The sequence below is a fragment of the Dermacentor silvarum genome, chromosome 7, assembly GCF_013339745.2.
Source record: "Dermacentor silvarum isolate Dsil-2018 chromosome 7, BIME_Dsil_1.4, whole genome shotgun sequence".
NCBI lineage: Eukaryota > Metazoa > Arthropoda > Arachnida > Ixodida > Ixodidae > Dermacentor > Dermacentor silvarum.
Genome location: NC_051160.1, coordinates 117,000,446 through 117,027,625, shown reverse-complemented (window position 1 = coordinate 117,027,625; position 27,180 = coordinate 117,000,446). Strand labels below are relative to the sequence as shown.

Genomic DNA, 27,180 nt, shown 5'->3' with positions numbered 1-27,180 from the left:
TCAGCCAGCATTGAGCATGATAATGATGGACATAGTACTTGGATTTGCCTAAACTTCTTCCTTCTGGCTTCAAATGGATTGGTAATTTCGCAAATCGGTCATCACGAACAAAATGTTGCGTTAAAATGCAACAATTCGCGATCATTATGCATCTGCGCAGACACTTATTTGCTCGCTGCGTTTAAAAAAAAAGCTACGAGTGCTTGGAAATCGAGAAAGATAAAAGCGTAGTAAATAACGTCACAATAACGTATGAAGTCACAATAAGCACGAAGAGCAGACAAAGCCATGTATACTAACCATCATTCCCGTGGTACCTGAACGCTCGGAGCACTCGGGTTTCCGTACAGTAATTTTTTGTATAGGAGACTCTATTGAGGTAAAGTCGATTGCGAGCTCCATTGTGCCGGTAGTGCGGGACGGCCATCGCCGTTCGGCTTTCGATGAGGGCCCTTTGAAACGAAATGTGATCGTCCACGCAGAAAGAACTGGAGGCCCTGCTCCCCCTGCCGAGCACCTACCTGACCCGGAAGCAGCGACGAGACCGGAAAGACGACAACGACCGGAAAAAGGAACAGCAGCAGCATGCTACCAGGGAACTTACCTACAGGCACGTCTCAAAAATAGTGTACGGCTAAAGCGTTTTAAAAAGTGGGGGGGAAAAAAGTACCCCTAGGGGATCGTCTTTGCAGAAGCTCGCGAAGGATGGCAGGTGACCGACTAGTACGCGAAAGTTCCGAGATGGTGTCTTGGGGACTTCCAAAGCCGCTTAGATTTCCTTTCTTTTCTTCCTTTCTTTCCCTGTCTTTCTTTCTTTACGTGCCCTTTTACGTTCGAGAAAAGGCGGCTTTCGAAGCTCGCGCTTCTGCCGATTTTCTTCGGCAAGCGGCTTTGACTGCTTGTCTTTCGGTTTCCGTGGCTGACGTTTGCTTAACTGCTGCCTTCGAACAGCCCATTATCCGTGAAAGGCCTGTACGGAGCTAATGCCAGCCGTCATTGTTGTTCAATGGAGGTTCCCTTGTGTAGTACGGAACGGCACACTAAAGGCACAAAGCTAAGCTATAGTTGAAACTTAAATATCCTAGTTATTCTCAGCGCTTGGCAGGTAAGAAACACCTTAGAAGAGCGCGGAAAGGAGGACAACACTGGAAGGATGCTTGTCTTCACCGAGCTTTACTGCCGTAAAAAAAAAAATCTGGCTAACTTACACTAGTGGCGCAAGGCTAAAGACACAGCGGAGCTGATCGGTTCGTATAGCGGTCCTGGCTATACGAAGTGATGCTAAGTTATACGATGTAATGCCAAGTGATGCTAAGTTATACGAAGTGTATAAGCATTTCTCGTGGTCCGTGGCATGGAGGAAAGCCTCGCGAAGCACTTGCAGTCCGAGCACACGTAGGGGAAGTAGGGCGAAAGCTATGCACAGTGTACGGGCTGGCGCGCAGCAGACGACACGCCGGGATGACGTCACAGCGCATGCGCAGTAGCGCGCAGCTGGTGGGAGCTCGGCCGAGCCGCCTGCGCAGTTGCGGATACCGCGAGCGTTCGGCGCTAATGCGGGGAAACGGAGAAGCGCGGATGGCGTCGGCAGCACCTCTGCGCGTTGCCTCGTTAGTGCTGCTACAATTTGTTTCTCTCTCTCTCACTCTCATTTTCTCTTTCTCCCGAGCATAGCGCGCGACACTACCGCGAGGTGGTTGCTACGGCAACACAGTGGCAGGCAGCACACATTACGGCCGGCTTAAACAGCTCCGCTGTTAATATGCACCTAGTTGTACTAGCTGAAATGCTTGAAAGGTGGTGCATGCATCGGACCACTTGTCAGATTCCTATTTTATCCAATGAGCTTACACATAATTCTGCGTTTATCTTTTTTTCTTTACTATAGAGCAGCGCAGTTCATATAATCACTGCACCCTCAGCGCTAACAAGATATTAAGAAGGTGGGGGTGTCCACATTGTACAATATCAATTATCAAATTACAAGCATCAAAGACAAAAAGTATGAATTACAGAAAAGAGGAAAAACATCGCCAGAAGTACTGGTGGCAACATTTCCCGGTAAGTGACTCCATTCCAAAAATACGCGTCGAAAGCAAAATCTAAACGTGCTACTTGTGCACTTGAGTTCCCTTACATTGTTAATAAGATTTGCTTGTGTGGAGACGTATATAGTTAAAATATCTAGTGGGCTCGCTCTATGCCATTTCTAGAAAAACAAAAAACACATATTTTATTAAAACAGTTTTAATCTCAACTCCTTTTTAAGACGATAGTATTTCTTGGGCCGCCTAAAGGCGAAAAACTTTGTCTGTCTGTCTGTCACTCGATTCAACCGCCCGGCCAAAACCAACAAAGCTACTAGCACTGGTGGCACGGGGTCATACACGTCAACATTATTGACCCTTTTCGCGGCGCTCCCGTGGGCGCGGCCATGTTTGATCACGTGGTGACGCATCCATTGCTTGCCTCAGCTGCCTCCGTTGCCTCCGCGTTTACAATGCAAGCGCGCGACGCCGGTGCTGCGCAATAAACCTCCGTTTCGACGCATATCCTAGACGGTGGCTTTGTGCATGACTCGAAGCTTTGACCACATCTTTAGAGGACATGTAAGTGCTTTCAGAGCTTATTACGCCTTGTTCAAACGGCGCGAGCAGAGTATAAGGTGCTTGTACTAAAAGCGGGGCTAGAAATGTATTCCAATTAAGCTGTCGAAACATTCCGCTTATGAATTAAATCGGGATCGGTGTGCTCTTCGCGTTCTTTATTTGGCAAACATTTTGAAGCAGTGGCTTGTCATGTTTCTGACTCAGTAAAGTTCCTCGGTGCGGCCACTATCTGATTGTTTATTTTCAGCCTAATCGCTCGCGGGTGTGCTCTGCTGCGATAGATTTGTTCTTGCTGCGCATAAAGCTTGGAAGACCCGCCGGGGTGGCTCAGTCAGGCGTTGCGCTGCTGAGCACGAGGTCGCGGGATCGAATCCCGGCCGCGGCGGCCGCATTTTGCAAAAACGCCCGTGTGCTTGCGTTGTAGTGCACGTTAAAGAACCCCAGGTGGTCAAAATTATTCCGGAGCCCTCCACTACGGCGTGCCTCATAATCAGAACTGGTTTTGGCTAGTAAAACCCCAGAAAAAAGAACATAACGCTTGGAATGTAAATGTTCTGTACTTTACGGTAGCTTGTAGCAACGACGTTTTAACGGTAGTCCCTCGCTTACTCTGTGGACCGTCACGAAACGTTCAGCTTCGAACATTCGTGTCTTGTCGGTGTAGTCACCGTCACTCACGCTTCGGCACATTGGTTTAAGTGTGCGCTCATTCACTTATTATTGATACGTTGGCAATAGGGTGGGCGTACGTTTGCATGCGAGTAGGCGTGGATGAGTGTAGATAACGTGTGAGAAGCTTACTATGCCAGTAATTGGCGCTACTTCCTTTTCTAACGAGCGGTACTCCCTCTTAAGTGCCGACGCTCCGGAGTTGAAGTGCTTTCTTTGGAGGTTAGCTATACAGCGCTGGCTGATGAACTATCTTTTTTGATCCTCGAGGAAAGCCGTGCATCGCGGAGGGCCGGCAACGCAGGCAGTCCATATATGAAGCAGGGGCGTCACAGGTTGATTCCATTCCTTAATGTGTGAATCACTATTTTTACAGCGAACTACCGCACACGTCTTCCTTTTATCGTTACACATTTTGTAGCATGAATTGGGCACAGTGCATTAGCGAACACCCGGTTTGCATTTCCGACAGCTGATCGCTCAGTAGCAGGACAGAAGCAGTAACGGTTTTGTATTCGTGCGCATTCGCTGAGGCAACGTATGTCGCGCCGCCGAAAGCGCCACCTCGTTCCTCTAGAGCAAACTGCTCCGCGAAAAGGGTCAATACAGCGCAAAGGAAACCTCAGGCCTACTTGAGGCAAAATATACGTACATAACCGCGATCCGCGGCGTTCAATTAATTAAGAATACACATTGGACTGGTTTTTACGTTAGTAAATGAATAATCAACGCGTTAGAAATGGTGTCGAAGAGACGCTACGCGTTATAAACAAGCCGGCTGAAGCCGCGGCTCTGTAACCGGCTTTAAGTCAACAGTAATAAAAGGTCCCAACAGATGGCGCGAGAGCAGGGCGAACGCGGGAAATTTTAATTGAATTCAGCAAAACCTCCATTGCATACACCATGGGAGGAGTGAGAAGAGAGGGTGTTACGCATCAGGGGCGGCAGAAGACTATCGTCTTTCGACTTCATTCGCCGCGAAGCAAGCAGATATGCGGCCAATGTGTGTGTGTTTTTTTTTTTTTTTTTTGCTTATCGAGTGTTTTTCATTCGAGACTTTTCTTCACGAGCGACATGTTAAATTTACATAAAATTACTGTAAAGAAACCTGTTGCTAAGCTTTCCATTCTCCAGATGTTGATTTCATTTGTTTAACCACTGATCCCTCTGTAAATTGGGCCGCACGGCCCGGGCATTTTATTGGTACAGAATCTATTGCAAAACGTTTCGCCCCAGGGAGCCTAATACTTTACAGGCTTGGCTGTGACGTGGTGGATATGTCGGTGCTATAGGATAAATTTCAGGGTAAAGAACGCCTAAGTGCTCAAACTCCCTCGCAAGACTATGTGGTTGCAATTTATAGGTTTGTCGTCATGGGCATATTGCTATCGCTTACACAACTTCACTGTTCCCCGATCTCTTCGAATAAGATTCTTGTGTTTCGTTGAATTCTTCGTTCTGCTCCCTTCGCTTCTACCATGTCCGCGTAATAACTGAAAAATCTGTGCTGGGCTCCAATATAAACTTTTGTGACCGTAGCAATCACACGGACGCTCGAGGCGCATTCGCGGCGATTCGCGCCGTTGCTGTTGGCGCCGCCGCCATCGGGCTCTCGCGGTACCAAAGACGCGAGAGGCACGGAGTGCGTTTGACTGCGAAAACTACAATGTAAAAAATGAAGCAGATCCAACGAGTTGGAATCTATATACAGCGAAGCTTTGTGTGCGTGCATAAAGAGTCGAAACACGAGTTTGTGTTTATTCAATGTCCGCACAAAGTGACACGGAAGGCTTTCTTCCCAGGACGCAAATAAAGTTCATTTGCATGTCTGTCTGTAGGCTTTATTCAGGCATTGCAGAGGCTAATGCAATGCCTGCCGCCGCGGATGCACGAAGGCGACCTTTCTGGTTCTCTTTTTTTTTTCACACGGCCGGCGCCGCCGCTGCTGTGGATGCGTAAAGTGGATACGCGGAGGCGAGCGCCATCTGGTGGTGGTGCAAAGAACCCAGCTGCGCGCGCAGCGCGCGTACTGCGCTTGTGATGGGGGCGCATTGGAGGAGACCGCTGTGATGGAGACGCCAGTTCAATAGGTGCATCTGGGGCGCCACATCGGAAATGGTCGCCGTGGGAGCGGCCCAAACCTCGTTTTCTTTTTTGTGCTCACGAAGGTTTTTTTGTGCTCACTGCAGCACGCCTATATTAGTATTGCCTCGCGGGAAGAGAATCTCATGCGCATCCCGAAGTAGAATTGACAACTGCATGTTATGCGTCGCTGTTGCTCGGACGACATCACGTAGACGCCTTGCTGCGGTGAAAACGACCATGGTGAAGTCGGCGTGTTGCGAATATTGAATATACCTTGTGCTTCCGCGACATGTGAGAGAAGTTGCTTCACACGCGCGCCACCGCGCCACAGCCATCCTCCCTGAGCTTACGCACGTCTTTCGAATAACCCCGTAGTTCAATGTGCCTTCCAAGCACGCTCCTTGTGTAACCGACGGGCTAGCAGTCCGGTCCATGCACTCTCAGTCAGGCTTGCTTTACTTGCAGCGGGTGATGTTGGTTAACGTAACAGGCGCAAGATCAACGCAAATTAATACAGTCGAACCCGGTTATAACGAACAGGCTAGTTCCGTATGCCGTTGCTTATAAATTTTTCTATATATAATATACCCAAATTGCCCTGTAATGAAGCTAAACGATGCTTTGTGATGCGCTCGTTATTACGGATTTGTTATCTACTGAGGAGAAAAGAATCAATGATTGCATTTGCCTTTTAAAACGGGCGTTAACACGCCTCAGCCGCTTGACCATTGCAGGGAGCACGCGCAGGCAACGCAGCGAAAACACGCGTAAGCGACTCGACAGTGTCTTGCTTTGATACGTTTCCGGTAAAACGTCTGCCACACTTCCTATAGCATTCTCGCAAGCGTCTTTGTATGACGCTCGCAGTGGACGCAGCGGGTTCCACATATCCAATCTACATTTCGTTATGCGGAAATATTTTACCCGAACTAGTATCAGCCAGTATGTATATGTTATATTCTGGTTCGGCTGCAAGCCAAAACGGTCGCTGCTAAATGTATTTACACACATGGCTATGGCAGCTGCTCGGGGAGAGAGAAACAATAATGCGCTAAGGCAGGGAAGTTGGCCAGATGGACGTGCAGTTGGTTACCCTGCATAGCGGGTAGTCAGCTCTGTCTCTCATTTTGCTTTGCCTTCTCCTTCTCTTCTTCAATCTCGCACGGTTGCTGGAGTGTTCAGTAAGAATGCGCTGCTGCTCGCAGGACGGTGGGCACTGACGACGGCAGCGGTGATCACCCGACTGACCCCAAGGACGGCGCCTACGACCAGGGCGTGGATCCTGGAAGCAGCGAGAGCAGCAGCCAGAGCGAGGAGGAAGAAGACGGGGAGGAAGAGGAGGAGGGGCGGGAATCCGGAGATCCGTACGCCGAGGACGACGACGACGACGACGGCGCGGAAATGGCCGACGACATCGTCAAACGGAAGACCGCTTCCTCCTCGTCGACGGCCGCGCCGTCCTCCTCCTCCAAGGCGCACCGACGCACGGAGAGGTCGGTGCCTGCGACCGGAACCCTGCTTCCGCCTCCCAGGCCGTGGAGAGAGCGCGGAAAGGTGAGCGCCGCTTTACTTTTCTTGCCGTTCTTCGTTTTCTTCCTCTCTCTCTCTCTCTCTCACACACTCTCCCTGTCTTTTCGGTCTCACGTCTCGCGAACGCGCATATGCGCGTCCCTTTATTTCTGAGAGGCCAGAACTGCAGAGCTCAGAGGTCGGAGGTGCATACTAAGAGCTAGGCGGCTGCATTCACCGTTGGCTCTTTACAACCGCACCCGCCCGAGTAGGCGAAGCCATGAAAACCACTGAATATTTCGCTACTAGGACATATCTCGATGTGCGTTTAGTCACACGCGAAGTGCAATGTCCGCTTGAAGAAATAAAGAGGTGAGTTTCGGACGTTTTACGCATGTGTATTTTGATCGTCATTTTAATTGGCCCAGTACCTACGGTAAAATTAAGAGAAACTTATGCGAAAATGCCAGAGCACCTACGGAGTTTGTGTGACATGGCAAGGGTGTAGTTTTCGTTACCATGGCGGCTCTATTGGCCGTCCAGTCATGCTATCCGAGTTAGATACCACATTTCTTCCACGATAAACATGTATAAAAATCACCGCATATCCACGAAGTGAATGATGATGAGTGGGCGAAGCACCGGGGGATCATTCGGGTAAACCATAAAGTTTCTCACTGTAACACCTAGAGACTAAACTGGCGCCACCGTCTATGCGAGTTTCTTAAAGGGCTGCCGTGCCCTCATGGGAATGACGGGATATGTGTCTGCGAGGCTTGTGTTGGCTGGTGTTGTACGAGGCTTCGTCTAAAACGTGAATATGGCTACACAAGTAACGCGTTCCTAAAACAAAATCTACATAAAAGGCTTTCATTCACCCATATTACATCTCTCAATAAAGTTTACTCACCTACAATGCCGCATCAAGCGAAGAAAAGCAAGAACAGACGACAAGTTGTTCCAAAGCGAGCGATAATCTTGTTGTCTGCCCTCCAACTTTAGCGCCCAGCTGATACTTTTTACGTTTCATGTAATTCTGCATCCAATAGTATGTCCTCAAAATTAAACAAAACATGTTTTTGTGTAATAATAAAGCTAAAGCAGTTTTTTACGTGCTGTTTTAGCAGGAAATGTCATTGTGACAGACGGAACGGTGCTAGCCAGGTGCGTCTTCAAGGCGTTCTGGCTCTCCAAGAACAATGCCAATCCGAATCCACAATATACCGGCATTCCCATGCATACCACTGCGCAGCAGCGCCACATTTCCCTCTAGGTTTTATAGTGTGAAACTCTATGGGGTAAACCACAGCTACGGACGAGAGAGAAAGAGAGCGCGCGTCGGGAACGAACGCCCTTGTGCAATGCAGCGCCCCTAGCTACGGACGAGAAAGAGAGCGCGCGTCGGTACAGTGCCCCTTCTAGTACACTGTAGCGTCGGGAACGAACGCCCTTGTGCACGGCAGCGCCCCTAGCTACGGACGAGAGAGAAAGAGAGCGCGCGTCGGGAACGAACGCCCTTGTGCACCGCAGCGCCCCTAGCTACGGACGAGAGAGAAAAACGCCAGAAGCGTTCTCCGGAAGCCGGAAGCTGGCTTCCAGAACCGGAAGTGGAAACGAAAGCGGAAGTCGGCTTCCGGTTCCGGCTTCTGGAAGCCGGAGCTTGGTGTATATATATGCGTATAAATACATGCATAGCGGTCTCCATGCCAACCAGAGCTACGGACTACAAGGGGCAAGGCTCCGCCCTAAGGTGCTTCGCCCCTAAAAATTAGGTGGGATCGAGAGAACGGCCGGTGGTGTCCAGAACGTCAGCATGCCCTAATCGATGCGCTTCAGGCTCACGCCCACACACAGTTTCCCTCCAAAATTAACTAGATGTAACCCTGGGGCTGCGATCGCGGAGCTGCCGTGGGGCATGCATATGTCTCATTTCCGTGCTCGTCACTTCCAACGTTTTCGTGCCGTTATTTATTAAATAACTCTTTAACGTTACAATGTTTAAGCAATCGGACTTTTTCTAAACGCATGAACGCAATAGGTTTCTGCGCACACACATAGTCGTTGCGACCTGTTGCAAATATATAACGCAATAAAGCTTAAAATGATAACTTATCGAAGTCACAAGGCCGTCGCAAGCCAGAAAGACGAAGTTGAGGCAAAAGTATGTACCAATTCCGTGACTCGCACGCTGGCTGAGCCGCCATACTTACACCTCCCGTAGGCACTAGCGTCATTTTTGCGCGAAGCTCTATGCGCCCGCCGTGGCCTTCGAGATCGCCCTGCCGCCCTCGGAGGCCACGCGCTTACAGAATCCCGGACGCTAGCGTCCCTGTGCCTCCTCGCATGCAGTCGCTTATAGTAGCGCATACTAACCAAGTTAACCTGGTTTCATTTTTGGACGATCACTGTGACCATCAAAGCACATGAACCACCTGTGCAAGCAGCATTTGCGTAGAAGTTATAGGCGTTCCTCGTTAAATTACTTGTGTTCGTCAAGTTGCTTATAAGATAAATGCGTATACAGTGCACTTCCGTTAATTCGACCTTCACGGGACTGGAAGACTTGATCGAATCATCCGGCAGGTTGAAATAGGAGGCACAAATAACATCCGAACACGTACATCATTCGGCAGAATTTATACGATTTAAACGTGCAGCCGAATGTAACGAACACACGTTTATATAAAAAAATGTAGCATATACCTCCGATTTTGGCGATACGAAATAGGTCAAGGTGTTTGAACGATGACATTTTCGAATATCAATTCGAATGTTTTGTCATTTTTACACAAAGTATTTGCTTGCAGTCCACACGGTAAAAAGCTAGGCTGATTTACATTATTTGACACGTACATGCGTAATGCCGTTGGCATTTGGACTCCCGGTCAAAGTGAGGATCATGTAATTGAGAAACAACTGCTTTCACTTATGTGGTGCACCCCGACGACGGCATTGATGAAACAAGTAAACAGAACACAACCAGATGCAGCTGAAATAATGCGTTCGGTAAAGCGCCCCTCACCTGGCCACACAGCAAATTTTGGTTATACGCTAGAAGTTGTTACGTGCCATCTAAGGAGTGTCCAAACGCAACAATTTTTCGAATTAGTTCATTAATAGCAGAGACAGAAATATTTGGAAAGCCACGAACCCATGATTTCAGGAGGTTAGCGTCACCGCCAACATAGACACTCTCTCCACTAGCCCTGTCTAGCCTCCGCGAGCGAAATTCATTCCCTGCGTTCTCCCATACCGGAGCTGGAGGATCGCGTGACGCGTACGTCATGGACCTATGGTATGATAAAACTTTATTATGGTCCCTCAGAACGACCATAATGGAGCTAGCCTTTTTTTTTTAGGGCAAAAGCCTTAGATCGTTATGTTTCAAGGTCGCGTTGTGAGGTACAGAAAGACGGAGCGCGCCGGGAAAGGAAAACAGCCGTGCCGGAGGAGGGTTCCCAAACAGGGCCGACGGAGCGCAGTAGAAGCGTGGAGGGAAAGGGCAAGAGCGGCGCTTCGGAGGAGGAGGGAAATGTCAGCAGCGGCGCGCGTAGAACGTTCTGGAAACGGAGCAACACGCTCGCGCGTCTTGTAGACGTCGCCGCTTATGCTCAGAGCTTCATTCCACATCGCTATGGGTGACGACGCAGAATTGGTGGAGCAGCATTGGTGGAGCGAGATGCCGCTGCCACAGGTGCAAGATGAGTCGCCTTGAGAGGTGAAGGTACCGACGGGGGCGAACAGGAGGCTCCTGGCAATGACGAGCGAGCGGAACGAGCTTCGGAGGGGGCTGTCTTCACCTTCACCTTTTTAGAAAGTTCTAAGCATCCCCCGTGATTATTGTTTTTTCTCGCGCGCGCGCGTTATTGCTGAGTGGCGCACTTCCGGTGGCTGTCTCGCGCTCGAGCTGTGGCGTTTGTCTCGTTTCGCACAACGGACAATGTTGCGCGCTCTGCACGAGAACACCTGATTAGCGGCATAATACCCGTGTCACACGGTCGTTTGGAAGGCCTTCCAATCGATAGTCCGTTGACTCAAAGGTCGAGTTCAAGTTCCAGCTGCTACGCGGGTAGTTGCTAAAGCCACCGAGTCTATAGTATATCGAGTCAACAGAGCACCCTACAACGCTACCGAAACCCCGATGGCCTGTGAGCAACGGCAGCCGCATTGAGTGGCGCGAACGTTGACACAGTTTCGCTACTCAACTTAAAAACTAAACATATATGTATTACCGTGTATAAACAAAAAATGGTTCAACAAAAATAAAATAATTTTTGTGCTTTTAAGTGGATCTAATACTATTTAACTTTTGGTGACATGAAAACGAAAATAAAGATCCGCAGTGCCGCACGATTTTTGCGGGAAACGCCTGAACCACTCAACGGCCTTTCAAAAGTGCCGTGTAGCAGCGCCACAACTCCTTTGACTCGATAACGTCGCGGCGTTTCGAAGGCCGTCGACTGGAAGGCTTTCCAAGTGTGTCCGTGTGACACGGGTATAAGTCAGTGCCGCAATCACGAAAACTGAGGCAGGCGCGACTGGATAAAAGAGCATGATCGCGGCTCTGGAACACGGTAGAAAATGACGTATTTCCTTCTCTGCGCGTGGTACTGCATGACGTGGGAACAAGCAGACGAAACGGAAGTACATCTCTCTTGCTACGGTACGAAGTAAAACAAAGACACGCAGACATTCGGTTTGTATGTTTTATCATTTCAATAAACTTTAGTTCGTCCATTAAAGCAACAGATTAAACGAATAACTGATGTTGCCTTGAATAATTCTCGAAGTTACGTGACCCTGTGAGTGACGTCACAGCATCGTCATGTATGTCGGCGCACTTGCACTGTTGACGTCGGCTGTCCGGCTAAAGCGCGGCGCCCGCGAGAAGGGCAAACAGCGTTTGGATTGAAATTTCAGCTCTTTCCGCGGCGCGCAAGGATGTAATATTTAACAGACGTGATTGTTAGCGCGCATTGTATGCACTGCACTTGTCAACTCAAAATGGCCAGACCTGGTGTAGGGCCCTTTAAAGGAGACTAGCGAGATACCATAGCACCGCCCATTGTTCTAAATTGCTGCAAACACGGCGAGACTGAAAAAATAATGATTGATTGCTTTGCATAAATCGAGGCAAAGAATTCGTACACAAAGTGTCTCAGCTAACTTGTGCTAAGCCTCAAGAAAAATACAGAGAGAAAACAGGTATGCGTTACGATGATGCAATAAGCCAATATAGTTTTTACTTTGAGTTTATATATATATATATATATATATATATATATATATATATATATATATATATATTAATGTTTAGACATCTTTTAAAGCATTGATTTAAGTGCAGAACCTTCTATAGAGTGGAGTTTGTAGAGCCTATTGAGGATATCCTATTCTTTTCGTTCCATAAAGATAGCTGCCGTGTCTTCAGAGTTTCTTGGCTCCAAGGAAAGCGCGTGAGATCGTAAAAAGTACCACCTGACTAGGTGCTTGTCGGCATGGGCGTAGGAAACAAGCTAGGGAAGATTTACGTCCTCCAGCCAGCCTTCGCACGCCAACTCTCCAAGAAGCGATCCCCTTCACTCTTAAATCAAAGCATTCTTTGCGCACCACTCCGCCATTTGGCGTGTCGTCATCGTCGTATGCCTCGCCGAGTAGAACCGCTCGGTCCTCTAGCCACAAAAATATCTCGCGTCGCTATGTCGCGTGCGATTCCACCAATAAGTTAGGAGAGTTCAGTCAAGTGACACGGAGCTCGGCTCCCTGCAGCACCGCCAGATGACGTTGCCCTCCGCGCAAACTCCAATCCTAGTGCTGTGCGAGCCTTCAGGGAACAGGGGTCCCAACATCGGCGAGCACATCACTGCATATGTCCACAAACTATATGCGATGCCACAGCCAGAGCCAACTGAGCAGTCAGTGATGCCCAAGACGGCAGTGGATGGGGACCATGCTCCCTCGAAGGACATAAGCTGGGAAGTATCCCTACGCGAAGTGGTCCGCGCCATTACTGGCATTGCGGCAAACAGTTCCACAGGCCTGGACGAGATCCCAGCAGGACGTGCGAAATACTTTGGAAAAAAAATGTGGTTGATCCCTCTTATATAGGAATCGGTATAGAACACGAAAGTGAAACGTGTCTTCACAGAAGTAGTGTAATGTTTATTGCACATTGATATATAATGTCTATTGGTGTTTTGTGGCTAAAGCGCCCTTAGGCGTTGATGCACCCACGCTGACGCCTGGTGGCACGTCTCCTCCATCACGACTACCAACGTCGATGACCATGAGCAACCGTCGTGCATATGGAAGCTGCACTACGCTGCACACGCTAGCACAACGCGAAAGACGAAGCACGTAACTGACACACTAATACAACGCGCAAGACAAAGCACGTAACTGAATCGTCACTGAGTCAAATCAGCGCGTACAGCGCGTCGTAATTGCAGCCTCCGCGATCAACTTCAGAAACATTTTCAGAGCTAATTGCGGAGGCCACGCTCCGCTGTGCTGAGTACGGTGAACGTCACCTGGCGTTGGTAGTGCTTCTTGATGCCAGCGTCCCTTCGAATGCTGGCATCGAGGCGTCGTAGTGCTGAGACCACCGAAGCGTTCACTGTCGGTGCGCGTTAGTGTCATAATGCAGTACTTCTCTTTTCTGCTCGTAGGCGGCGGCACCGCCCCGAGCAAGAGCGCGGGTACACGGAGGAGTGTTAGATATATAAGGCGCGTCTGTGTAGCTCTCTGCAAATGCGTTTGTGGCGCAATGGGTTAAACGCTTGGCGATCTATCGTCGCGGACCGAGAGGTCGTGGGTTCGATTTCCAGATTTTGCATGTTTGTGGAACTTTTTCTTCTGGTTTCTTTCTTTGTATTATGTTCGTGTACATTGTAAGCTGACGTATTTCCGTGACGGAAATACGTCAGTGAAGTCTTGGTGGACCCCGGCATAAAACACTTTCGTGTTAAAAAAAAACTCCAACTATACAGTACTAGGCCAAGTTTTCACGGGTATAATAGAGGGTGAACCGATACCTGACGATTGGCACAGGGTTCGGATGTGCTTGACACCCAAGAGAGGAGGCAATAAATCTCATCCAAGACTACAGACCCCTCACAGTGACTAGCGTGCTCTACAGAGTCTTCGCACGGGTCATAAAAGACTGGCTGACCGCATGGGCTGAAGCAAACAATACTCTCACAGAGCTGCAAAATGGCTTCCGCGGAAACAGACGCCTAGAGGACAACCTCTTTATACTGTGACAGCGCATCGAGATCGCTCGCAAGGAATTGCGAGGCCTCGTTGGTTGCTTTTTGGACGTCGCCAAGGCATATGACAGCGTGCCACACTCGCAGTTGTTCCAGTGCATCGAAACCATAGGAACGCCAGCAGTATAGACGCCTCAGGAACTCCTGGGGCGTCTATACTGTGGCCGTGGCCAAATTCAGCGACATTCATACTGGCCCTGTGGCAGTGAGGAGGGGACTGAAGTAAGGCTGTCCACTCTCTCCACTATTGTATATGCTATACACAGCGCAACTGGAACGTGCCATCATCCGATCCGAAACTTGCCTCAAGCTTCAGTTCTCTTGGGAGGGCGTGCCCGAAGTATGGAAAATTCCAGCTGTTGCCTTTCGCCGACCATCTGCTACTGTTAGCTGAGGATGGACGACAACAACAGAAATTGGTTGATATAGCAGCCAATCACCTCAAGACCCTAGGCCTCGCCTTTAACTCGAAGAAATCGGCAGTCCTGAGGTTCTCCGGAAGCGGTAACTGCGCCGACGCCCTCTGCCTGAATGGACTCGCCGGTTCATTCCACCAGCAACGACCTAACGCTACCTGGGTGTTAACAATCAGCACCATTGATGAGAACCACTGGTGTTACGCGGAGCACAAGGCACACATGAGGCAATCCTCCGAACGTTCCAGCAACATCCTACTCACACGATGTATGTGGGGGTGCAGTGGCTTCATGATGGTTCGCGAATTATGGAAGGCAGTACACGTGCAGAGCATGACATTCGTCAGTGCAGTGCTATGTCTGTCGGCGCCAACGTGGGCATGGCTTGAGGGCGCCGAGAGAGAGGTTGGCCGACTGGCGATAGGATTCCATGGCCGCGTTGCAGTAGAGGCGGTGCAGAGGGGCGTAGGATGGTCCTCTTTCGAGGTCCGAGAAGCTTCAAGCTAGATCAACTTTGAGCGACGGATCCGCTGCATGGGCGGCACTCGTTGGGCACGTAAGGTGCTCCGATACCTGCACTTCAAGGGCATTAGGACGCAGTGGAGTACTCGAGTAGTTTCTGTATAGGAAATATGCAGTACCCAGGCCACGCGCTGGTGACACCAGTAATAGCAGCGACCAAACTGGTGCGAGGGTGAATAAAGGAGGGGGAAACCTCCCAGTGTAGAGCTCACATGCAGGCAAAAACAACACTTGCACTGTACCGAGCCCACAAGGGAGAAATCACCATGGAACCCCTGTATGGCAACGGTGGCGGCAGCCCTCTGCTCTTTGAAGCTCGTGCGGGAGCACTGCACACACTAGTACACCGCCAGCGTTTCTACCCCACCCCTGACGTCCAGATTGCGGAGTGTGGGCAACATGCCGAAACAACCGAACATCTCGTCCTCCACTGCAGGCAGCTCTCGCCATCCCCACAAGAGGACACCAGCGTATAGCATGCGCTCGGATTCGCGACAGACAGCGAAGGTTGCACAAGTGCCACATCCGTCACAAAGGACAGACTACAACAATGGTGGAAAGTGACGCAAATCCGGACGGCGAACCAATGAAGTGCTAGTGTGTGTGGTTTGCCTATGTGTTTCTTCTTGCTTGCTTGCTTGCTTGCTTGCTTGCTTGCTTGCTTGCTTGCTTGCTTGCTTGCTTGCTTGCTTGCTTGCTTGCTTGCTTGCCTTCGAGAGTGGCTCGTATCCCACTGTGGGTGATTGGCCAAGGAATCGGGTGATTGAAGGAAAACAATTATAGCAGTCTAATAAGGATCACTTCTGAAAATTTTGAATGACAAAAGGAATTTATTCATATAAAACTTAATAATTTAGCAAGGAAATCGTCCTGATTCAGTTATATACCCAACAGCTGCCCCGGCTAGGATGCAAACATTGCGTACGCCCGTTAAAAAGGGTGTAGCCACAGATCATCATCATCATCATCATCAACTGTTAGCGGGGAAGAGAGTGATACGACCGGATCTGTTACAGGCATAGGTAGCGGTACAAGGGAGATATAGAAGATTTGAAATAGAAGATTAAGGAGATCTATACAAAAATGCTACAATGAAAAACTTGTATAGCATACCTGTTTAAATTAAGCAGGCTGTGTGAGTATTGCTCACCTAGTCATCATCATCACATAAACAAGCGAATAATCAAGGGGCCGTTCAGTTCAGGGAAACCTCGGCCTGGCGTCTTTCGAAGAACGGGAGGGCAAAAACAAAATCTGCTTCGAATAACGACTGAGGAAGATTAAAGCAAATACAGGCGGACCTCACACACCATTTAGGTATCCATATGGCAAAAAACTCCATATCCATATGGCAAAGAAAAGTGTACAATCATTGCATTCTACCGGTGCTAACATATGGGGCAGAAACTTGGATGTGAACAAAGAAGCTCGAGAACAAGTTAAGGACCACACAAAGAGCGATGAAACGAAAAATCTTAGGACTAACGTTAAGAGACAGGAAGATAGCGGTGTCGATCAGAGAACAAACGGGGATAGCCGATATTCTAGTTGACATTAAGCGGAAGAAATGGAGCTGGGCAGGCCATGTAATGCGTAGGATGGATAACCGATGGACCATTAGGGTTACAGAATGGATACCAAGAGAAGGGAAGCGCAGTCGAGGTCGGCAGAAAACCAGATGGGATGATGAAGTTAGGAAATTTGCAGGCGCAAGTTGGAATACGCTAGCGCAAGACAGGGGTAATTGGAGATCGCAGGGAGAGGCCTTCGTCCTGCGGTGGACATAAAATAGGCTGATGATGATGGCAAAAAATGTGGGCCGATCCCGAAGGCAGTGCTTTCTAACAGCGTCTCACAATGCCAGCTGTCACGAGAGAATAATTTGAGATGCTGGCACGGGACGCAGCCACCAGTTGACAGTACTAAAAAAAAAACATGGATCTACAAGTAAACGCACCCTTCGCATAAAATATACGCCATCTAAAGACTGCGAAACACATCATTCAGCGCTATTCGAACTGACGCATTTCTCACCAACCTGGCATTTTAGTTTGTGTTACCACAGCAGTCTCACAATCCGTCCACGTGGTTTACATCTAAATGTACGTTTAACATTTACATTAAGCAAACCGAAAAAAGACAGGCGAAAGTACATGTGCTGAAACCGTGCCTTTTAGCTTAAGCTATATGTGTATGGACCTGCTACACTAGTCAATTGCTTGAGACCCACTAGTCTCAAGCAACTATAGTGCAGGAGGCCTGCCGAGAAGCGTCAAAGGGATACTTCCGAGAAAAGCTCAATAAGTTTAGACTGATGATGTATTTTCAAGCATTGTAGCGTACTTCTCCCTCTATGGAGGTACCAGCTCTAGCCTAAAGAAAGACGAAAAAAAAAAACAACGTCGGCCCTTCCCGTACCGGAAAATGGGGGTACACGATCGAAGCATTGTCCTGGGTGCACCTTGTGTTTGAGGATTATGTTTCTTGTGACTAACTTGACCGTGACCAAGGGAAGGTCAGGTGATCTGCTCTGCGTTGGTGAAGTGCCGCAGCTTCAGCGGCTCGCACCGTAGGATCGGGCAATCGACGACGCGCCCTTTTACGGACATCTCCCATCGGCACTCGGCGAGAGCTGCCTGTTGTTCGGGGATACGCACAATGCGCGGCCGTCCCATCGGTTTTCCGAGACTGAACTGAACGGAAACGAAGCGGCCGCAGCGCGCGCGACATCCTTTCCTGCCCTTTCCCTCCCCGGCGAAAGCGAAACGGATCTGATTGGCTACGCACGTGGCGTGAGCGCGGGCCTACGCAGCTGGCACCATGCCTATTGACTCACGCTCCGGCGTCGGCGGTGGTTTCACGCTGAAATGTGGGCCGATCCTGGTGATAGTGCAGGGCCCAAGCTCAATATCCCTGTGAGCTCGGGGACCTGTAACGCACCCTTGAACTACCCTTGTCACACACGTGGGACCCAAAGAGACAAGATCACCAGTCAGTCCTTCCCCTGTCGAGAAAATGGGGGTAAGCGAAGCTTGTTGTCCGATTCTAGCGTGAGGGCTTCCGAAGCCTAGCGAAACGTCAGCGAAGAGCCGCTGACCTCGAGTTGCGGGAACGCGATCTTGACGCCGAACGAAAAAAAAAAAATCGAAGAGCCGCCGACCCTGAGTTTAGGGCAAATGAAGCGGAACGCCTGCGACAATGTCGTCTTGCCACAAGCTTCACTTACCCCATTTTCTCGACAGGGGAAGGGCTGGTGATTTTACAGCGAAAGCTGTATATGGCTAGGCGAAACGAAAAACCGTTCGTCCCATGTTTCTCTAAACGTCTCCATTGGCTGTGCCGCCAGTTACGTCGTTCTCTACGTCGCACCCAAGCGCGCGCGCCATTGGCAGCACCGTTAGTGACGTCGTTCTCTGCATCGTACATGCGCTGCCCGCAACGCCGGCTCCTCGGTTCGCCGTTGTCGCATGCGTTCGATATCTCGAGTTAGCTCGGCATCGTGGTTAGCAGCGTCCGCCCGCCATTGGCGCTTGCGTTCCACTTCGCGATTTCAACGCGGACGTTTCGTCGCAGCCGAAGCCAAAAGTATCTATAAACGTTGGCCAAAGTGCCGCTCGAGAAACTCCCGCCGAAAGCGGGAGTTGGCCCCGGCGAACGCGTTCCCGCCATTGCCACGTTGACGCTGCTCTGCCCGCAACGCCTCCTCCTCGGCTCGCCGTTGTCGCATGCGTTCGATATCTCAAGTTAGCTCGGCGGCGTGGTTATCAGCATCCGCCCGCCATTGGCGCTTGCGTTCCACTAGAAACACAAACATGTAACCAATAATTGAGAAACGCTTGAATACAGCGTCGGGATTAACCCACTGCTAAACACCGAGGCCGCACGTTTCAGCTTCGCTGGTTAATCATCTGTATGGAGTGCTTGGGCGGTGTTTTTTTTTTTTTTTTTTCAATGCCAGTGCACCGCACGCTCCGCAATGGGAGCTGTTGGTGCGCCTTAGTTCAGTGAGTTGCCGCGATGTGACGCTACCCAAAGGATACGATTAGGGAGCCTACATGCAAGCGCTTGCATGTAGGCTTCCTAGAGTATACGACTAGAGTTACTCTAGAGTAACTCTAGGTACGACTGCTTGCGTCACACGTGCGTCAGAGCGCGCGCCACGGTTGTTCCGGAGCATAGCCTCCTCTATATATGTCCGGAGGAGATGCGGTAGACCATAGCCTCCTCTATATATAGAGGAGGCTATGGGTAGACGCTTTACGCGTCTGTCAGCATGACCTCCCCCGACTTCCTTCATGAAGCGCCATACCCAGCGGGTACCCACGACCGTAAAGCAGGCGCGAACGCAAGCTGACGGGGGCGAGTAGGAAAGGGCGATCGGAGATGGTGGTGAACCGCTGGATCGGCCGCATCTGGCTGGCACTTAAAGCCCTCGCTGTCGCTCTCGCAAGCCTGTGTTGTGCACGCGTTGCTTGCCCGCGCAAGCCCTCGCCTGCTTTCAAACTACGCCTCAGTAAGGCCCAATGAAAACGCGCCAAGCGTCTCAACGCACTCGCTTGCCCGCGAGGAGTTCATAACTCGAAGAACTCTCAGCAGCGTTCAATTGGACATTGGGCCACCCCAAAATCACAAGTTGTCCCACACCTAAATTTCAAGTTGGCCCACCCCTATTTAAGTTGACTCACATGCAAATTGCAAGTTGGCCCACATGCAAATTTCAAGTTGGGATGATCCCAGAGGTATTGCAAAATTCACAGGTGCGCCAAAAATTACATCATTTTCAGGTTTATTTTATTGTTTCGCACTTTTAATATTTCAGTCGGAGAAGATTTAACATAAAAGGCATGCGTTGTCGGTGTTTTGTTTCATGACATTTGTTTGTGGGCTTTCATTCTCAAAATTCCGAGTAATACCTTTGTCAAGAATGTGACACAAGATATGAGCAACTTTAGTGATACAATGGTGTGACATAAAAGGCATGCGTTGTCGGTGTTTTGTTTCATGACATTTGTTTGTGGGCTTTCATTCTCAAAATTCCGAGTAATACCTTTGTCAAGAATGTGACACAAGATATGAGCAACTTTAGTGATACAATGGTGTGGTAATAGACTGATTCATTAGACGCCGCTGATTCCGAATTCACATTGGTGACTTCATGGCTCGTACTCCTAACATCGATTAGCTTGGCTGGTGAAGCCACATAAGGTTGTTTACTGGGAAAATTAAGCGCATCTAATCGCTTGCTGCTGATAGAATGACCCCTCAACTGTAATTAAACGCAAAAACACGCAATTCAAATTACTCCTCTTATCATAAAATGATAGTTTATTTTAATATTTAGAATAGTTTTTCTTTGACACCGTATAGTGCTGCAAGCACAAGACGCTATTTGCAAACGCGAAGCCCTATTCTAAAACTCTTCACTCCTGCATGCCCCAATGCTAACACCCGCAAAGTTGTTTGGGGCCCCAAACTTTCATGGCCCCTATTCTAAGACCCGTATATACCGCATGTCATATAGGAAGGCAGCGAGCAAGGCGAGCATATGCATATACCTAAATATAAATGGCAATTTTCGCTCACGGGACGCCGACGCCAACACCTGAATTTTTGAGGCACGGGGCCCTTAACGCTCTCGCGTTAAGATGAGCCCGAGAAACTGTTCGCCAAACTGTAACTAGTTTTTTTTTTTTTTTTTTTTTTGTCAATACGAAGAAAAGCGACGTCAAGAGCCGCAGCCTCGACTCGTACTTTTTTTTTATTTATATGAAAGCGAAAAGTAGACGTCAACCACATCTGAGCAGATCAGCGCAAGTAGGGCACATATTTATTTATTAGGCGAGCATGTTCAGGCTGTTGAACAGCGGTAACGCGCAACACCATAAGACTTTGTTCACATTCGTGTAGGCTTTCAGTTGTAATTATAAAGGTGTTTTCTACTTGCATCGTCTTGTAACAGTCTTTGGGCTCCATTGAGCAACGCACAGTGTCCTGCTACCTGTATGTCCCACTGCATTGCATGTCACAATGCATGCTGACACGTCGCACTGTGGCACGTCTTTTCAAGTGCGTTGCGTGAACGATATCAGCGGCTCTTTCTGGATTTACTGGCTGCTTAAGTGCAAGTATTTCTTTTTATAAATTGCATGAAACGTAACTTTTAACTCTGCAGGAATCCCCGACAAATCTAACACATCGTGATATCCCATGTGCATTGGCTGTATGGTATACCTGGCACACACACCAAGCACAAGCCGCATTGCGTTATAGAGCATCTGTCTCTTGGCAATAAAGCGTTGCATGACAACGTTTCTCTGTTAACTGCGTTGCAGACGAGGCCAGCTTTGTCGTCTGTAATCCAGGCCGGCAAGCTTGGGCGCACGTCAGAGAAAAACCGGTGCTGACACAAAAATTCAAAATACTTTTTCGCGTTTCAGAAATAACGTCTTTTTTTGTAACTTATCACATGATCGAATAGCTGACATGTAGGGCTACCTAGTGATATCTCCCATACATTTTGAAGCTGACCTCCGAAGCTATTTTGCTGACCTTGAACACGGAGCTTTTTGCAAGAAATTAGAACTTTACAGTTAATTTTTTCAGGCGATCGGGTGCACCCCCCTCCTTCAAAGCTTCAAATATTTTCAACCGGGCCACCATTCTATAATTAATTTGTGGCTTCTCGATTTTCCTACATTACGACAAAAAATTTCAAACTTTGCAATTTTACTGGCTTTTGCTGGTGCCAAAAGCACTCGAAGTGTTCAAATATTTGAAATATGGGTTATTTTGGCCGTTACATCACTTCATTGTCTTGCCATGCACACCACTTGAACGCCTGAATCATAATGTGCCCTTGAAAAAAAAAGTTGATTGATGCCTTCTGGCTCAGCTGGGCAGGAAAGTTGCTACATTGTTGGCAAAACAAGTAAACGCGTAGAACAAGTTTTGAACTGCAACAAACATGTGAAAATTTTGCAGCTTTATCTGAAATGTTCGAAAAAACGCTGGTTGACTTGGTGTGGAATGACCCTGTATGTTAAAGTACCTTACGCTGCTCTGTGGCATGTCACTATTTTTACAGCGAAGCTGTTTATGCGGACATTGTGCCGTCGTTGTCGTTGCGCTAAAAAGGGGCCACGTGACCTAGCGGGAAAGGAGAGGAAATAAGAGCTCAACAGGGGGAAAGGGATTGGACTGACCCATTTGCCCCTGTGAGAATGCTGTGAGAGGGTGCAGATGAAAAGGAGAATGGGGAGGGGGGTTGAGGTAAGTCGCGCCGTCCAACACTCGCGTTGGAGGAAGGGAGAGATTGAGGCGCGCCAACCAATGGCGGTGTAGGAAAAAAGTAGGTCAACTGAGGAGTTCGCGTTAGCGTTAGTTGTATATACGGAGCTTTGGTCAAGAACTCGTCTGGGAACGTCGTAGAAAAAGCGTGAGTAACGCGCTAGGCATACCGTCGCCCGTGGACGCCGATGCGTCCCATCCCCCTCTGGTAGTGGATCTTCACGGAGTGGAAGGGGCGGTGATTTTTTTAGAGTCAGGCGCCCGTACCTGCGGCGAGCGTCGGCGTCCCATCTCGTAATCGAGCGAACGAGCACAGCGAAAGATGAGAGGGAACGCGGAGCGCAGCGGGAGATGGAACAGAACGCCCCCTCCCCCCGGAGCCTTCCATCCCGGGGGGTCCGCGCGGTCGCAGTAAAGCGCGGCCCCTCCACCTGCCCCTCCTCCCCCCGGAGACTTCCGGCCCGGCAGGAGCGCGTGGCTGTAGTAAAGCGCGGCCCCTCCATCTCCCTACCCTCCCTCCGGAGCGTTGTGCGTGACTGGAAGACTGCACGCTTCCTTCCCGCTTCCCGCCCTTGTGTGCGCGAGCCACGATGGTCGGCTCGTCGCATGCTTTGACTCGCACATACAGCGTACGGTGCGCGGCGAGGATTTCATCGCCCGTGGACTCGGAACCTCACGAAGACAGCGACGACGGCAGAAATTCGCCTAGAGTGTCCATATAATTGCTATCGCAATAAAAAGCAGTGAGAGCGAAGGCAGCGCAAGGAGGAAAGCGGAGGAGGAGGGTGCAGTGGAACCATGAGGCGGAAAGCGGTGGAGGGTATGGCGAAAGCGTGAGAAGCGTAGTGCCGCGCACGAGGGGCTTTGCGGCGACGACGGCTACGAGAGGGTGTCAGAGTAGCGCGCGTCGTCTGTGTGGAAGCAAAGCGCTGCATGAGCAGAGGTTGTCTGCAGTGGCTGCTGTGAATCGCGCCCACGCGTCGCCGACGCGCTTCCTCTTGCTGAAGAAAACGAGCAACAACGCTTAACAACGGGACGTGACTGCGACGTCCTGTTGTTCAGCGCTGTTACTCGTTTTCCTCAGACATGTACCAACCAGCTGAAGTTAGCACGTTTTGCAGCTTCCTCTAGCTTTCTTCCGATTAGCGAGGCAGTCGCGCCACACCTTGCTGTTTGCAACGCGCCGCACGAGACAGATTGTCCGCGCTAGCAAATGTATCGCGAAATGAAAACATGTATACAGATGAGCTCAAATTTCGGATTAGGGAGTATCGTAATTGTCGGTGAAATGTTTTAAGGGTTTAAAGGTCTAGGACCTTGACTTAAAAAAAAAAGAATAGTCAAAAATATAATGTCAGTACCCCTTTAAGGGACACTAAAGACTTTAGGAAAACGTGCCACAAAAGCCAGTGTTACCGCGAGGAGACGCTTGGTCAGGTTAAAAAGGCACAAAAGCAAAATGCAGGTGGCGACACCGCCTTCAAGAAAAAAAAAAAATCGCCGCCCAAGGACTCCGTAGAGATGGTTAACTAGCGAAGCTGAAACGTGCGGCGCCGGTGTTTAGCAGTGGGTTAATCCCGACGCTGAATTGAAGCTTTTCTCAATTATTGGTTACATGATTGTGTTTCTAGTGGAACGCAAGCGCCAATGGCGGGCGGATGCTGCTAACCACGACGCCGAGCTAACTCGAGATATCGAACGCATGCGACAACGGCGAGCCGAAGGAGGGGGCGTTGCGGGCAGAGCAGCGTCAACCTGGCAATGGCGGGAGCGCATTCGCCGGGTCCAACGCCCGTTTTCGGCGGTAGTTTCTCGAGCGGCACTTTGGCTTCGGCTGCGACGAAACGTCCACGTTGAAATCGCGAAGTGGAATGCAAGCGCCAATGGCGGGCGGATGCTGCTAACCACGACGCCGACCTAACTCTAGATGTCGAATGCACGCGACAACGGCGAGCCAAGGAGGCGGCGTTGCGGGCAGAGCAGGCGCGCGTGCTTGGGTACGAAGCAGAGAACGACGTCACTAACGGCGCTGCCAACGACGCGCGCGCTTAGGTGTGACGTAGAGAACAACGTAACTGACGGCGCAGCCAATGGAGACGTTTATATCGTAACATGGGACGAACGGTTTTTCGTTTCGCCTAGCCATATATACAGCTTTCGCTGTAAAATTCACCTCCCCCTCCCCCCCTCGCCGTGACATCATAGATTTTGACGGCGTCTACTCGAGCCTAGTTGAATTTTTATCGGTAATGTTAATGGACTATATTGAATTCTAAAAGCACCTAAGATTTAACATGAGAAGTTCTCAAGAACATTTACTGAACCATAACAGGCAAAATGTGAAACAAAAAAATCTTTGCAATCTGTGATGTAACACTGACGTTCTACCCTGAAGTTGCGGAGTGACATTTGAATATGAAAGTTTAACCCTGATATTCTCTTTTAATAACCATCCTGATCCCTGAGAATCATAGTATTGTTCTTAAAAATACTTAATCAATCTAAACTTACTCAGTGCTTCTCTTTAGTGTGCTTTTAAAATGCCAGATGAATCTGGCACCGGTTTTCTTCCATATACATTCGCATACAAAATGGCAGAGGAGCAAATAAAGAGTGGAAGACCAGCATGCACATTTGCTGCGTCTGCTTGCTATTTCTGCCTGCACCTTAAACACCCTCCTTATTGCAGCGCCACTTTCACCTATACTCTTGAACATAAAATAAGTTAACAGTGATGATGTGTATGCTGCTGTATAGACTCTTCACTGCTTTGCTTTCTCAGGACTTCGGCCTGCCAGTGCCTGAGGACCGTTGGTCAAAGCATGTGGCGGCCAAGCGACGCGAAGCACAACTCATCCGCCGAAGTCTGCAGGACCAGCTCAGGATGAAAGCGCTGCAGTGGAGGCAGAAGGAGAACCACTTCCACCAGCGTTACAAGCCAGCAGTGGCAACCTGGAACCATCTAACCACTCACAAGCTATTTGTGGGTTTAAACTTTGGACTGAGCCCAGGTACACGCGAAGGGATGCGAAAAAGGTGCTGCTGACAACCTTTCGGCACCCTCAAAGCAGCACACCAACACACTCTTTAAAACGTCGCATCTTTCTGAGCGCACTTTTGTCACGAAACTGTAATTGTCACAACTCATATGCAGGAATTTTTTGTTCTTTGACACAACATGTCATGTTTATCCCCAACAAGGATGCTGTGGTGCACTTGCTATGGCATATGGCTACGCAATGCTGTGGTTTGACTTTGAGCTCCTTTTTGTCTCCACCAAGTGTTGGCCCGCTATTTCTCGAGTGAAGTAGATGCTACACTTCAGTGTTCCTGCAACTCTAATGATAAGGAGCTGCTTGAAATACACACATGCTTAGTGCTTGCAAATGGCCACTGAGAGTGTTTAGTCCCGAAATTTCAGCTTGGGGATACAGTCTGTAGAGAAGAGAGAGAAACGGGGTAGGAAAGGCAAGGAGGTTAATCGGAATACATTCTAGTTTGCCACCCTGCACTGGAGCAAGGGCAAGAGGAAATAGCTTATACAGCATATGCTTCCGATGCATCAGCATCAAGCATGGAGGGTTAAAGAAAAGAAATACCCCTAGATTGATGATTTTTGTTACGTGACAAAGAACACCCCTCACTAATACATAGTGCACATCTTTTTAGAGCACCAAAAGTTCCATGGCATAAAGGGCACTATAGAGCACCTTCAACACCAAGAAAGGGTGATGTAGTAGTGGTGTCATTACAGGAGGGCTGGCAACCCAAGTTCCGTGCTTTGATAGGCGTCAGCACAAACGTTCATGTGACACAAAACTGCGCATAGAGCACAAAATAGAGTGCACTTCATGGCTATTTGAATTCCCAAGCAAAGCATGCAAATGTAGAATGTGCTTCTGAGCAGCCTTTGAAGAATGCCTTGATGCAATCCCAGCATGTGCAGTGATTTATAAACGGATAACTATTCAAATTTCTGTATCCAATAACACCAATTTGTTTACAGTTGCCTAGCAGGAAACTGCGGAAGGCCTAGGCATCAAACACCCATGCATTAAAGCTTGTGTACTCACGTGGTGAGAGATGGCATGCCTCACTGCCATCCAGGATCACACAAATCCTTGTACAGTTGAACCTCGACATAATGAACATGGATATGGTTAATTATGGCATATAATGAAGTAAATATAAAATGTTAGTGCATAGAGTAAATGTATATGCTAATATCTAATATCAGAGATGAAAGATTTTTGGGTGTCAGATGTGGCTCTGTTAGAAAGAGGTTCAACTGTAGCACTTTTGACTGCTGTCCTGTGCAAACATCTATTGAAGTCATGCTCGAGTGTACATTTCCTCTTCAGCAAAGCTCTTTGTACGTTTGCCAAGTGCAGTGGTGAACAGCTAGTGTGTTCATCCTAAGATCATCGCAGCTCTTTAGGTCTACTTCCGTGATGCAGTGATGGCCTCCGAAATTTCACAGGCACATTACCATTACCATATGGCAATGTGATTCAGTGCATGTCGCTATCGCTTGTGTAGTAATGTGTGCACATTAGCATTGCTGACAGAAAACAAACACGCATGCACTGTTACATAAAAAGTGGTCCTGGTTATTGCTGCATGATTAATGTACTATCAGCGTCAAATGAAAGCCGAACATCGGAGCGCGTGCCACAAGCATTAGAAACAGCATAGTGCGCGCCAGTCCAGTCATCAGCGCAGACAGGCCTACACATCCGGTTTGGTAGCACAGCACTACCCCACTGAAGTGCGATTTTTTTTTTGCCTGTGTTCCCACTCGGATTTTTGAAAGGA

At 49.1% G+C, this 27,180-nt stretch overlaps 1 protein-coding gene across 1 annotated transcript; it reads left to right on the top strand.

Moving 5' to 3' along the window:
* Positions 1–6,436: 6,436 nt before the first annotated feature.
* On the top strand, positions 6,437–27,039 carry LOC125947191 (uncharacterized). Its single transcript, XM_049671586.1, has 3 exons — positions 6,437–6,468; positions 6,569–6,917; positions 25,148–27,039. The coding sequence occupies exons 1-3, from the start codon at positions 6,437–6,439 to the stop codon at positions 25,409–25,411; spliced, it is 645 nt and encodes a 214-aa protein (XP_049527543.1). The 3' UTR covers positions 25,412–27,039.
* Positions 27,040–27,180: the final 141 nt, after the last annotated feature.